The sequence below is a fragment of the Oncorhynchus mykiss genome, chromosome 2 (assembly GCF_013265735.2).
Source record: "Oncorhynchus mykiss isolate Arlee chromosome 2, USDA_OmykA_1.1, whole genome shotgun sequence".
Lineage (NCBI taxonomy): Eukaryota > Metazoa > Chordata > Actinopteri > Salmoniformes > Salmonidae > Oncorhynchus > Oncorhynchus mykiss.
In genome coordinates, this window is record NC_048566.1 from 65,851,746 (window position 1) to 65,866,529 (window position 14,784).

At 41.1% G+C, this 14,784-nt stretch overlaps 1 protein-coding gene across 6 annotated transcripts; it reads left to right on the forward strand.

Moving 5' to 3' along the window:
• The first annotated feature begins 759 nt into the window (after positions 1 to 759).
• Positions 760 to 13,960, forward strand: LOC110493986 (casein kinase II subunit alpha'). Of its 6 annotated transcripts, none has more exons than XM_036953369.1 (13): positions 763 to 1,725; positions 3,985 to 4,090; positions 4,999 to 5,044; positions 5,220 to 5,321; positions 7,877 to 7,927; positions 8,232 to 8,291; positions 8,422 to 8,505; positions 9,524 to 9,634; positions 9,787 to 9,888; positions 10,433 to 10,533; positions 12,710 to 12,858; positions 12,975 to 13,057; positions 13,466 to 13,817. In XM_036953369.1, exons 2-12 carry the CDS (start codon positions 4,062 to 4,064, stop codon positions 13,049 to 13,051), a joined length of 912 nt encoding a protein of 303 aa, XP_036809264.1. In that variant the 5' UTR covers positions 763 to 1,725; positions 3,985 to 4,061; the 3' UTR covers positions 13,052 to 13,057; positions 13,466 to 13,817. The 6 variants fall into 6 exon arrangements, with proteins under 6 accessions (XP_036809270.1, XP_036809264.1, XP_036809256.1 ...); XM_036953350.1 differs by lacking the exon at positions 4,999 to 5,044 and having other exon boundaries at positions 768 to 1,272; positions 1,386 to 1,725; XM_036953353.1 differs by lacking the exon at positions 4,999 to 5,044 and having other exon boundaries at positions 768 to 1,171; positions 1,386 to 1,725.
• The last annotated feature ends 824 nt before the right edge of the window (positions 13,961 to 14,784 follow it).

Sequence of the window (14,784 nt, forward strand, 5' to 3'; positions counted from 1 at the left end):
TGTTAAAGTGCTGTTGGCAACAATTTAATTACGTGTTGCCATTTAATGACACTGGTCGTATTCAACTGGTGTTGTGCATTCGTAAATGAATCAGTTATTCTGCGCTCTGGCACACCCAGACGAGTGCTCATTGAAATCGTAGAAGATAACCAGAGTGAATTTACGAACGCACCCCGAGTCGGAATTAGGAAAATCGAACATTTTCTACTTACTTATTCGTTTAACGAGGCACGAGTATAACTACCAAGCGTTCGCATGTCCGAGTAATATAGTTTTTTAGTGCCGACTAACATGTGGACGCGGCATAAATTGAGAAACCTGCCTATTTTCCTCGAAAGCATGTAATGTCACGATTCCACAGCCACACGATATTACAGAGAACAAATTAATTATCTCACATCTCGAAAAATATTTGTAATGTTTTATTTGAACCTTTATTTAACTAGGCAAGTCGGTGAATAAAAAAAATCGTATTTACAATGACGGCCTACCAAAAGGCCTCCTATATAAATATAGGACAAAACACACATCACGACGAGAGACAACATTACATAAAGAGAGACCTAAGACAACAACATTTTACACTTATTGTTCACTAGCGCCCAATTGACTCCCATTCACTCGTTGAAGGAGAACTCTCCTTGTTCCAGAATAACCCATAATACACCGGGTGATTGGCGACGTACACAATGGCCGTTAATAAGATTCCAATGGAGTTTCCCATCTCTTCAAAATTATATTTGGTTTATCCAGATGATATTCGTTTCCGGGTACACTTTCTATCGCAATCCGGTTTCTTGCGGTTCGGAATAAGGGGCGGAGGCGGGGGCGGGGGGTCTATAAAGAAAGCCCCAAAACCCGAACTCCAACAGGTTTTTCAAGCGAATTTTTAGGTGGTCTTCACTCCGACTGCATATGCCACGGGCCCACGTGGATGCATTGCACCGCGCTCAACGGTGGCGCGATTCTGACTGAGTTAGCATGCTAGCTAACAAAATGTATTTATACTCCACCCATCTCCAACCGGCTGTAGCGACTAGTCAATACCCCATATTTAGGGGTGAGCTGTAAAACCCAACTTCTCTATTGGACTTTTCCGTTCAATTCCTCACTATCCACCCGCTGGAAGATTGTTGCATTGGGAGGGCCATAACAAGAAGAGTGTACTCTGGTAGGAACCCAGTTTTGGATTCGGGATTTAAGGCCCACAAGGGGGTTGGGGGTTTATACCACAATCATTTGATCCCTAAACCCACCATGCCTGGCATCTCGGTCAGTGTTTTGGTCACTTTTAATAAAAATGTTTGCCTTTTATTTTATGTAAATCGTGGCAGTTCTTGAATTTGGCTTTCTACCTCAACACTCCATTTTCATTCTCCTCCCAGACGTCTTAACACTAGCAGTATCTGACGGCCCTCGTCTCCCCTTATCCATCATCAACCTCGGTGCGCAGCGCACTGTGGTCATCTCTCGCGGGGGAAAATATAAGATAATAGGAACCACCTTACTCGGACAAAGCGAGGCTCCGACAAGAGAACGGTGATCTGTGTTCCCTTTCCAAATAGCAAACGAGCTCTGTGGCAATCGAATCCTCAAAACAGACCGGGCTCCGGTGCTCGCCATGCCCGGCCCGGCGGCCGGCAGTAAATCTCGGGTGTATGCCGATGTCAACACGTTGAAGAGCAGGGAATATTGGGACTACGAAACCCACGTGCCTAACTGGAGGTAAAGTGTTTTATTTTTTTGCCGGGCTGGACTTTCTAAACGTCATAATGCATTATTTAGTATTTTATTGCCAAATGCTTTATCAAGTATATGATCTCCATATATGTTTTCTGTTTTTGTTTTATGTCCTTCATAGTTTATTGCTGCAGGCTATTCATATTTGCTATCCACTCAACACGATGTACAGGTAGCTACCACAACAGAATATTCTACTACTACCATGGATTATCATTATGGTCGAATCTGTGGCCATATATTGTCCCATTGCATTGGTTCTGTGTGGGCGGGTGCAATATCAGACTAGATAGCTAGCTATCATAATTAATACATAATACGAACGTACTTTGAAGACTATATTTGGAAAATAATGTATTTTGGAGATTTAGCTTGGTTTAGCAAGGTTTTGTTGGGAACGTTCATGGCTTGAGTAAGTGAGTCTGCGCCACACACATTCAGATTGGCGTGGGATGGGAAAATCATCAATCTGTGAGATCGAGGAGGCCTTGCTGACGCCGAGGCAGCACCAAATGATGCTTGTGAATCGTACAACAGTAGATACATAGTTTCCCACATTTCATAAAACTTTACATAGCCAGATCACATTATCATTCCTTTAAGTGGCATATATAGATTTTTCTTTCAGATCTAGCTAATTTGGTTACATTTACACAAGCTGTTAATGAGACACAACCTTTTAATTACTTAATTAAATGTCTGTACAGTTGCAGCACTTTATTGAAGATTGACTAGACCTTGAATTGAATCTGTTTCCATTAGACCACTAGCTTAATATATTCAGTTCGATGCACAAAATAGGGTTGTCCCAGCACCACTGGTCTTATTCATTAGTATAATCAAGGGCCCTCAAACAGATGGATACTCGGAATGTCCCCTCTCTGTGGTTGAAATGTCACTCTCGCTTTCATTGACTGGGAAAATGAGTCTTGTTTCTAAAAGATTCAACCTCTTTCCATCGAGGCCTATTCTATACCTTGAGTGTTGTGATGGGAAGGAAGGATGTGGAATAAAATGTTGACTAATCTGTTTTCTCATTTACATTAAAAAAAAATGTATTGTTATTTAACCATTATTTAACTAGGAAAGTCAGTTAAGAACACATTTTTATTTACAATGATGGCCTACCAGAAGGTAAAGGCCTACCAGAAGGTAAAGGCCTCCTGCGTGGACGGGGCCTGGGATTAAAAAATAAATAAAAATATATCACGGCAAGATAGACACCACAACACTACATAAAGAGAGACCTAAGATAACAACAACAGCATGGCAGCAACACATGACAACAACAGTTGTAGTAGACCTTACAGTGAAATGCTTACTTACAAGCCCTTAACCAACAATGCAGTTTTAAGAAAAATAAGCGTTTAGTGAAAAATAAGAATAAAAGTAACAAATAATTAGAGCAGCAGTAAAGTAACAGTAGTGAGGCTATATACAGGGAGTACCGGCACAGAGTGAGTCAATGTGCGGGGGCAACGGTTAGTCGAGGTAATTGAGGTAATATGTACATGTAGGTAGACTTAAAGTGACAATGCATAGATAATAACAGAGAGTAGCAGCAGTGTAAAAGAGGGAGGGGGCAATGCAAATCGCCTGGGTAGCCATTTGATTAGCTGTTCAGTAGTCTTATGGCTTGGGGGTAGAAGCTGTTGAGAAGTCTTTTGGACCTAGAGTGTCCATGATTGAGTCTTTTGAATGAAGAGATGGAGATAAACCCTCAAACTGGACTGTTTTTGCAGTTCGTTCCAGTTGCTAGCTGCAGCGAACTGAAAAGAGGAGCGACCCAGGGATCTGTGTGCATTGGGGACCTTTAACAGAATGTGACTGGCAGAATGGGTGTGGTATGTGGAGGATGAGGGCTGCAGTAAGTATCTCAGATAGGGGGGAGTGAAGCTTATGAGAGTTTTAGAAATAAGCATCAACCAGTGGGTCTTGCGATGGGTATGCAGAGATGACCAGTTTACAGAGTTGTATAGACTGCAGTAATGTGTTCTATAAGGAGCATTGGTGGCAAATCTGATTGCCGAATGGTAAATAACATCTAGCTACTCGAGAGCACCCTTACCTGCCGATCTATGAATGAAGTCTCCATAATCTAGCATGGGTAGGATGGTCATCTGAATGAGGGTTAGTTTGGCAGCTGGGGTGAAAGAGGAGCGATTACGATAGAGGAAACCAAGTCTAGATTTAATCGATTTAATTGATATGTGCTGACTAATCTATTTTCCGTCTTCTCTCTAGTAACCAGGAAGACTACCAGTTGGTGCGGAAGCTCGGCAGAGGGAAGTACAGTGAGGTCTTTGAGGCCATCAACAACAATGAGAAGGTGGTTGTCAAGATCCTCAAGGTAAGTTGCTGAAGGCCTGCTTTGCTCTTCTGAATGCTCCAGCAGCGATGAAAGAGTGGTCTGTTTTATTTAAACATGTACAGTGGAGTCCAAAATGATTTGCACCCCTGATAAAGATGATCAAAAAATACTGTATAATACAAATACTGAGCGTTATTGTATGTCCAAAAAATTTGGGAAATTATTTTATACTAATACAATTGCTCAGATAGATATATATATATATATAACAAGTAATAAAAAAACATCTAAATAAGATAGAGGTCAAAATGATTGGCAATCCCATAAAACATTTTAGAAAAAGGCTGTGTCATTATCCTCACAAAAAGAGAGTGCTACAGTATTAAAAACTGGTGCCAATAATTTTGAGTCCTATCTTTTTTTTTTTTTTTTTTAAATATATTACTTGTTAAAATGTCTTTCTCTGTATTAGTATAAAAGTATATATTTTCCCTTTTTATTTTAGCATACAATATAGCTTCCCTCTAGTAACCAGGAAGAAAGACTACCACTTGGTGCGGAAGCTTGGCAGAGGGAAGTAAAGTGCGGCGCTTAAACAATAAAAAAGAATACAGTTGGTCAGAGAAAGACAGTTTAACAAGTAATACAAACAAATCTAAATAAAGATAGGGCTCAATTATTAGCACCCCTGTTTTCAATACATGTAGCATTCTCCTCTTGAGAGGATAAAGACCCTAAGCCTTTTTCTAAAATGTTTTATCAGATTGCCAATCATTTTGACTCCTATCTTTAATGTTTTTTTTATTATTACTTGTTTAACAACATCTATTTCTCTGAGCAATTACATTAGTATAAATAATTTAATATTTTTTTTCGAGCATACAATGTAGCTCAGTATTTGTCTAATTTATTTTATACAGTCTTTTTTTTTGCTCATCTTTTTCAAGGTTGCCAATAATTATGGACCCCACTGTACCACATCACATTGTCCAAGTAATATTCCGACAGGATAACAGATCGAAATATGGTGACATGGGAGGAAAAGTGGACCTCTTGCTGATGCTTTCACTATTACCACTGTTGTTAATGAGATCACATCCTGCACAATCAAATGTTTAGGCTACATCCTGGTTTAATTGGATGTCTCTGTTATCATCACCCTAATTAGCCTGTCAAGAAGAAGAAAATCAAGCGTGAAATCAAGATCCTGGAGAATTTGCGAGGTGGAGCCAACATCATCCGATTGGTGGACACAGTGAAAGACCCTGTGGTATGTTACAGCTCTACTTTCTTCTAGCTTCTAGTTCTTAGTCACCTGAGATCAGATTTGTTTACATTGTAAACCAATTTTATCAGTGTTCCTATACATATAATGGCTGTTGAATTGAAGCTTCGGTGTTGTCAGTATACTTTTTATGCTTGCAAAGATAGCAAATGTTATCCTCAGAAAATGAAAGTTTGGCTAATGAAGGGAAAGACCACACCTTATCAACATTTTTACAGTTACAGTTGACGTCCTTTCTAATATCAGCACATTATACTTTACTTATTGTGAATGCGTTTTGATATTATTTTAGTGATGTTCACTTTAAACTGTTTGAAAGTTCTGCGAACTAGTCATCTTACTCACAGATGAAGTCTTAAGCTAATTAACTGACAGACGATCTGAAAACAGGTAGATGATCTGGTTCTTGCATGGCAGCCTTGATATTAACTGTACGTGGGGATACGGGACTCAGTCTTTTTTACATTTTGTCAGGGTTATTTTGAGAATAATGTTTATGGATGCAAGGAAGATGCCCAACCGATAACATTACCTCCTCAAATAATTGCTTACATGCAATTCTTCATCACCTATTCCCTATGCTGCTGCCTACAATAACATAAATGGGAATTATGATAATGGAAATTACTGAGGCTAACATTGACATGGCTTACCTTTAATTACAAAATGATTGCAATTGCAACTGGGACCAAATTGTGATGTGATTGCTATTATATTATTTTATGTTTTATCTATGTTGATGTGCTTCTGCTGTGTGGTGGGTCTTAAGTCACTTGTTGCTCTACCTTTCCCTCGCAGTATACATTTTATGTCGGGAAGTTTACACACACTTAGGTTGGAGTCATTAAAACTCATTTTTCAACCACTCCACATATTTCTTATTAACAAACTATAGTGTTGGCAAGTCGGTTAGGACATCTACTTTGTGCAAGTCATTTTTCCAACAATTGTTTACTGACAGATTATTTCACTTGTAATTCTCTGTATCACAATTCAAGTGGGTCAGAAGTTTATATACACTAAGTTGACTGTGCCTTTATTAAACAGCTTTGAAAATTCCAGAAAATTATGTCATGGCATTAGAAGCTTCTGATAGGCAAATTTACATAATTATAGCCAATTGGAGGTGTAGCTGTGGATGTATTTCAAGGCCTACCTTCAAACTCAGTGCCTTTTTGCTTGACATCATGGGAAAATCAACAGAAATCAGCCAAAATATTGTAGACCTCCACAAGTCTGGTTCATCCTTGGGAGCAATTTCCAAACACCTGAAGGTACCACATTCATCTGTACAAACAATAGTACACAAGTATAAACACCATAGGACCACGCAGCCGTCATACCGCTCAGGAAGGAGGAGCATTCTGTCTCCTAGAGAGGAGCATACTTTGGTGCGAAAAGTGCAAATCAATCCCAGAACAACAGCAAAGGACCTTGTGAAGATGCTGGAGGAAACGGGTACAAAAGTATCTATAACCACAGTAAAACAAGTCCTATATCGACATAACCTGAAAGGCTGCTCAGCAAGGAAGAGGCCACTGCTCCAAAGCCACCATAAAAATTCCAGACTACGGTTTGCAACTGCACATGGGGACAAAGATCGTACTTTTTGGAGAAATGTCCTCTGGTCTGATGAAACAAAAATATAACTGTTTGGCCATAATGACCATCGTTGTGTTTGGAGGAAAAAGGGGGATGCTTGCAAGCCGAAGAACACCATCCCAACTGTGAAGCACAGGGGTGGCAGCATCATGTTGTGTGGGTGCTTTGTTGCAAGAGGGACTGGTGCACTTCACAAAATAGATGGCTTCATGAGCAAGGAAAATTATGTGGATATATTGAAGCAACATCTCAAGACATCAGTCAGGATGTTAAAGCTTGGTCGCAAATGGGTCTTCCAAATGAACAATGACCCCAAGCATACTTCCAAAGTTGTGGCAAAATGGCTTAAGGACAACAAAGTCGAGGTATTGGAGTGGCCTTCACAAAGCCCTGACCTCAATCCTATAGAAAATTAGTGGGCAGAACTGAAAAAGCGTGTGTGAGCAAGGAGGCCTACAAACCTGACTCAGTTACACCAGCTCTGTCAGGAGTAATGGGACAAAATTCACCCAACTTATTGTGGGAAGCTTGTGGAAGGCTACCCAAAACATTTGACCCACATTAAACAATTGAAAGGCAATGCTACCAAATACTAGTTTGTGTATGTTAACCTCTGACCCACTCTGAATGTGATGAAAGAAATAAAAGCTGAAGTAAATCACTCTACTTTTATTCTGACATTTCACATTCTTAAAATAAAGTGGTGATACTAACTGACCTAAGACAGGGAATTTTTACTAGGATTAAATGTCAGTAATTGTGAAAAACTAAGTTTAAATGTATTTGGCTAAGGTATATGTAAACTTCCGACTTCAACTCTATATGGCTCATAGCATAATGTCATTTTTAATGTTTGCTTTATCAATTAATGTGATTTGAATATTTCCACCTTTCTCAGATTTTTTCCTCTTTGTCCTCTCTCTCAAACCTCTCTACAGTCCCGAACGCCTGCGCTTGTCTTTGAATGCATCAATAACACAGATTTTAAGGTAGAATCATCTCTAGGCATGGGGTTTCACTGGTATGGGATGGTGTAATGAGTGGGAATCTCGATCATTTCACCCATAATGCTTTTTTAATAGCCTATTAGGCTATACCGTTTCAGATACCATGTTGGTAGCAATGACTTATTGCATTGTGCAGAGAATTTTCCACTCAATATGTCTGTCTCTGTCTTTTTTTTGGTTGGTTGAAAGTGTTTAGGTAAATTGTGTTTGTTTCATCATGGATGCATGCATCGCATACTTTCTTTCTGCAAATTAAATTTAAAACTTGATTTTCTTCTCTGCCCAGGAGCTCTACCAGAAGTTAACAGATTTTGATATCCGTTTTTACATGTATGAACTACTTAAGGTGAGCCTTACAGTTTGACCCTGTGTGTTTTCACATCCTAGTCCCACCTTCACACCTTCCTAACTGTGGGGTTAGTTTGTGGTGTCTAGCCAATGTGTCTCTGACATGATGTGGGTATTTGTGCTCTCAGGCTCTGGACTACTGCCACAGTATGGGGATAATGCACCGTGATGTCAAGCCCCACAATGTGATGATTGACCACCAGATGAGGAAGGTAGGGGGAGCTCTTCACCTTTCTTATGAGATGTTGGGTCCTCAGAAAGCTCTAGGAGTTGGATGTTATTCTCTGTTTGAAAAGTCTACAACGCTTACAGAAATGTGTCAGATTTGTCTATTTAAGTGACTATTTCTCCACTAACTATTTTAGTCTTCATCAAATACAATATTCTTATGGCATCAGATTGCATAAGGACACATACATGCAAAAAATGAGTCTTTTTCCAGTAGCAATTTCCCTCTCGCGGTTTACATTGTGACGCGGCGCGGTTTACATTGTGACGCGGCGCGGTTTACATTGTGACGCGGCGCGGTTTACATTGTGACGCGGCGCGGTTTACATTGTGAAGCGGTTTACATTGTGACGCGGCGCGGTTTACATTGTGATGCGGCGCGGTTTACATTGTGACGCGGTTTACATTGTGAAGCGGCGCGGTTTACATTGTGACGCGGTTTACATTGTGAAGCGGCGCGGTTTACATTGTGACGCGGCGCGGGTTACATTGTGACGCGGCGCGGTTTACATTGTGACGCGGCGCGGTTTACATTGTGAAGCGGCGCGGTTTACATTGTGAAGCGGCGCGGTTTACATTGTGAAGCGGCGCGGTTTACATTGTGAAGCGGCGCGGTTTACATTGTGACGCGGCGCGGTTTACATTGTGAAGCGGCGCGGTTTACATTGTGACGCGGCGCGGTTTACATTGTGACGCGGCGCGGTTTACATTGTGACGCGGCGCGGTTTACATTGTGACGCGGTTTACATTGTGACGCGGCGCGGTTTACATTGTGAAGCGGCGCGGTTTACATTGTGAAGCGGCGCGGTTTACATTGTGACGCGGCGCGGTTTACATTGTGACGCGGCGCGGTTTACATTGTGACGCGGCGCGGTTTACATTGTGACGCGGCGCGGTTTACATTGTGACGCGACGCGGTTTACATTGTGACGCGGCGCGGTTTACATTGTGACGCGGCGCGGTTTACATTGTGACGCGGCGCGGTTTGTATTTGTGCTGCAGCTACGTCTAATAGACTGGGGCCTTGCAGAGTTCTACCATCCTGCACAGGAATACAACGTCAGAGTAGCATCTCGCTACTTTAAGGGACCTGAGTTACTGGTGGATTACCAGGTAAATCCCCAGCACATGCAAGCAAACACACAGACACAATTGGTATTTCTAAACATTTGCCATGTTATTGTGTACCGATTTTCATTGTTATTGGTAACTGTATGTGTATTGATGTATGGCAGTAACTGATGCATTCTGTGATTTCCTGTCAGATGTACGACTACAGTTTGGACATGTGGAGTCTTGGCTGCATGCTTGCCAGTATGATCTTTCAGAAAGAGCCCTTCTTCCATGGCCAGGACAATTATGACCAGGTATCCCACTAACTATAACCACTCAACAGATGTTCCCCTTCTATTGTCACCACCAAACTTTAGTCTCACTACAACCCAACTTATTCAACCCAATGTTACTACTAACTTGTGTAATCTCAACCTCAACCAACACTGACTCAGTGTTTCCCCTATATTTATTTAGCAATGGCGGACCACTACTGTTAAATCGTTGCCGCCACTCCAATTTTTTATTTTATTTCTCATTTTTAGAAAATACTTTTCGGGATGGTAAACCGTTTCTGTGTAAACTTAAAACCAGATATAACAACTAGACAGGCATTGGGCCCCCATTGATACATTTTTCTCATCCCCACGACAACGTGTAGAATTGCAGGAAACTAACTTTGACACCGCTCCGTAAAAGAATCCTAGGAGAAAAACTGACTGCTACAATCTATTAGAGTAGATAACACATTCACTACCTGATGATAACATGTACTAACCAAATTAGCTTGTGTATGGAAAAATATTCCCTAAGACAAACCCAAACACTTGTGTGAAATTTTCACTGTTATCATTTCAGCTAGTCCGAATTGCCAAAGTCCTGGGGACAGATGAACTTTTTGGTTACCTGCGCAAATACCACATTGAACTGGACCCACGCTTCAAGGACCTTCTTGGCCAGTGAGTACCAAAAGGGAATGCTGTTGTGACATGGAAATAAGGGTTACTGGTATTTACCTGGTAATGAGGAAGCATTTTAATTAGTTGTAGGATATAAATTATTTCAACATGCCCCACTACAAGATTGATTCTATTAGTGATATATTTAAGCAATAAGGCACAAGGAGATGTGGTATATGGCCAATATACCACAGCTAAGGGCTGTTCTTATGCATGACACAATCTTTAATAGCTGCCAGACAGTGGCCCACTAGTTCCAGAAAAGGAAACATAATTTCCCAGGTGACGATAATGTTGTACAGTGCCTTCAGAAAGTGTTCATACCCCTTGACTTATTCCACATTTTGTTGTGTTACAGCCTGAATTCAAAATGAATACAATAAAATAACAATCTCACCCATCTACACACAATACCCCATAATGACAAAGTGAAAACATGTTTCTTGAAATGTTTGCAAATGTATTGAAAATGAAATACAGATATCTCTCTTACATAAGTATTTACACCCCTGAGTCAATACTTTGTAGAAGCAGCTTTGGCGGTGATTACAGCTGTGAGTCTTTCTGGGTAAGTCTTTTAAGAGCTTTGCACACCTAAATTGTACAATATTTGCCCTTTTCTTAAAAAAAATATTTAAACTCTGTCAAGTTGATTGTTGATCATTGCTAGACAGCCATTTCCAAGTCTTGCCATAGATCTTCAAGCCGATTTAAGGCAAAACTGTAACTAGACCACTCAGGAACATTCAATGTCGTCTTGGTAAGCAATTTCAGTGTAGATTTGGCCTTGTGTTTTAGGTTATTGTCCTGCTGAAAAGTGAATTGGTATCCCAGCGTCTGAACCATGTTTTCCTCTAGGATTTTGCCTGTGCTTAAAGCTGTATTCCGTTTATTTTTATCCTAAAAAAAAAACACCTTGTCCTTGCCGATAACAAGCATACCCGTAACACGATGCAGCCACCACCGTGGTTGAAAATATGAAGAGTGGAATAAGTTGTGTTGTATCTGCCCCAAACATATCACTTTGTATTCAGGACAAAAAGTTAATGTCTTCGGCACATTGTTTGCAGTATTAATTAAGTGCCTTGTTGCAAACAGGATGCATGACAAACAGGATGCATTAAGGATTTTCATTGACCCAATACCGCTACTCACTGTTTGTTTAGGGGCTCCCGAGTGGCGCAGCGGTCTAAGGCACTGCATCTCAGTGCTTGAGGCGTCACTACAGACACCCTGGTTTCATTCCAGGCTGTATCACAACTGGCCGTGATTGGGAGTCCCATAGGGCGGCGCACAATTGGCCCACGTCGTCCAGATTTGGCCATTGTAAATAAGAATTTGTTCTTAACTGACTTGCCTAGTTAAATTGAAAATCAAATGTTAATATTCTTTATTTTTTATTATCTATGCGTAGCCTACCTACATGTACAAATTACCTAGACTAACCTGCACATTGACTCGGTACCGGTTCCCCCTGTATATGCACAGGCTTGTATTATGCACAGGCTTCCTTCTTTTCACTCTTTAGGTTAGTATTGTGGAGTAACTACAATGTTATCCATCCTCAGTTTTCTTAAATCAAAACCATTCAAATCTGTAACTGTTTTAAAATCACCATTGGCCTCATGGTGAAATCCCTGTTTTTTTACACTTCAACCAATCGGTGCCCTTTGTGAGGCATTGAAAAACCTCCCTGGTCTCTGTGGTTAAATTTGTGCTTGAAATGTATTACTCGATTGAGGGACCTTACAGATCATTTACTGTGTGGGGTACAGAGATGGGGGCAGTCATTCAAAAATGATGTTAACCACTATTATTGAACACGGAATGAGTCCATGCAACTTATAATGCTATTTGTTAAGCACTTTCTTTACTCCTACACTTATTTAGGCCTGCCATAACCAAGGGGTTGAATACTTATTGACTCAGCTTTGATTTCAGCTTTTCATTTTGTATTTCATTTTGTATTCATTTCTAAAATGTTCTACAAACCAAATTCCACTTTGACAATATGGGGTATTGTATGTAGATCAGTAACACAAAATCTCAATTCAATCTATTTTAAATTGGGGCTGTAACACAACAAAATGTGGAAAAAGAAAAGGGGTGTGAATACTTTCTGAAGGCACTGTATGTGACTGGAGGTATTAAAGCTGGCTCTCTGTCCCCCCCCCAGACAGACGCGGAAACGCTGGGAGCAATTTGTCCAGACCGAGAACCAGCACCTGGTTAGCCCTGAGGCTCTGGACCTGCTGGATAAGCTGCTGCGCTACGACCATCAGCAGAGACTGACGGCCACAGAGGCCATGGAGCACCCCTACTTCTGTGAGTAGCTCAACCTGAACCACGCCTGCTGACTACCTCTGCTGTTAGTGGAGTGTCAGTTATTGTGCATTGATGAAAGGTGACGTGATCTTTAACATGTTGACTCCTCTACACAGATCCTGTGCTGAAGGAACAGTCTCTCTCTAATGCGGATGGCAATATGATGTCCAGTGGATCCACTACGGCTCGATGAAAGCAGGTGAGTGAGAGAATCACAAACACTTGTTCTAAATTGTTCCATTGTTTTAAATTGTTCTAAGGCCGTACGAATTTGATTTACTGTATAACAGATGCCCAATTTCTCCAAAAATAAATCATAATAATTACAGCGATTCATTTGATTCTCATTAATATATTTATTTCAACGATTCCTTATGACAAATCGTATGAGTCACTTCGCCATTGTAGTGGTTGGGATTCGGTTCAATCACGGTGAATTGAATCATGAGAATCAAAAACAAATCAGTTGTACTGTAAATCACATTTGTCGGGCCTAATGCTCTGTGTTAAAGTTTCTATCTAAAACTTTTAAAATAAAATCACTTTAATATTCTATAAAATGAATGCGCATAAACAGTATAATTTCTCTTCCCTCTTTGTCTTTCAGGAGGATTTTTTTTTACCTCGACTTTTTAGCCCTTTGTGGCAGAAACTTCTTCAAGTGTACAGTGACAATGGATCAGAGCGACACCAGACACACACCTTCTCTTTGTCAGTCTGAGGTTGACTTGCCCCAGTTACATGTCAAGCAGCCAGACCAATGAGCTTGGTGTCTCACTGCTGCCCCTGTCCTTCTCTGCCCCCTCCTCTTATCACGAGGTAAACAGAAAATGTTCAAAGACAAGAAAAAGAGGATCCTTCCCTGTCATTACCCCCCACCCCCTTGGCCCCCCTCCCTCGTTTAACTAAGCATGGAGTATGAAAGGGAACGTGAGCCTGCCACCGTCCCCCCTCCTTGGTCAGTCTGTCTGTTCAGTGTTCAGCCACTTGGCAGGCCTATGCTCAGACTCCACACACTGTAGTACCAAAGTGTTATGGTGGACCTTTTCTCTGCTCTAGATAGAATGATAATATGAATAAAAATAATACTTTTTTTTATATTAATGTGTTTGTGTCATGAATTGGTCATATTTCATATTGTCTTACAGTATATTTGAAAGGGGTAATTCATCAGACAGAACTACAAATACTACCTGTATCTGGTGGTCAAAGAACAGTTGTCATCAATGCCATTAATAGCTGAGGAAGGTGACAAATGTGACAATAGCTGAGGAAGTTGCCACCACGGTTGTTAAGGGGCTTGGCATCAAGGTGCACAACCTAGAAATGGCCAAAATGTTTTGACAGACCATCCATTGTGAACCATCGGTGCTCGTTCACTGAACCAGTGTAATCTGTTCGGCTTTGTGCGCTTATCTGTTGAACGACGGCCCTCAGCAAACCAGAGGAGATACCTGAAAACCTCCGACAAATGAGTGTCTGGTTCACACCTTGCTACCACACTCAGGACAGTAGTGTGACTACTAGGAAGGGCACTCTGAGGGTGTCACATCGCAGCATGAAGACCTATTATTCATCTGCGTTTTGATCCTTTTCCCTTGGTTATATTCGGACAGACTTCAATCTCTGATTGTTGTGTTGTTGGGTATATTTATCCATCTCACTGTGTGTTTTTACCCACATATACAGGCATTCATGCTGTGACCTTTACTGTAAGTAGGCCAGTGGTATTGGAAAGCGTGTCGCCTGACCCCTGTGCCTTAGTGCTTTCTGGTTCCCGTGAGTAGCTGAGCACAGCCCGTTGCACAGGAGCCCTTGTGAATGGAATTACTGGGATGTCAGGTGACATAGTGTCGTACAGTCAGAGGAAAAGGCGAAGTGAGAGGGTTCACTCCTGTCAAAATCTCCACGCGGGAATAGAGCTAT

Coding starts and splice junctions, on each gene's coding strand:
- LOC110493986 (XM_036953346.1), top strand. CDS start 1,622: ATGCCCGGCCCGGCGGCCGGCAGTAAATCTCGGGTGTATGCCGATGTC. Junction 8,292..8,421: donor ACATGTATGAACTACTTAAG/GTGAGCCTTACA, acceptor TTGTGCTCTCAG/GCTCTGGACTACTGCCACAG. Junction 10,534..12,709: donor TTCAAGGACCTTCTTGGCCA/GTGAGTACCAAA, acceptor TCCCCCCCCCAG/ACAGACGCGGAAACGCTGGG.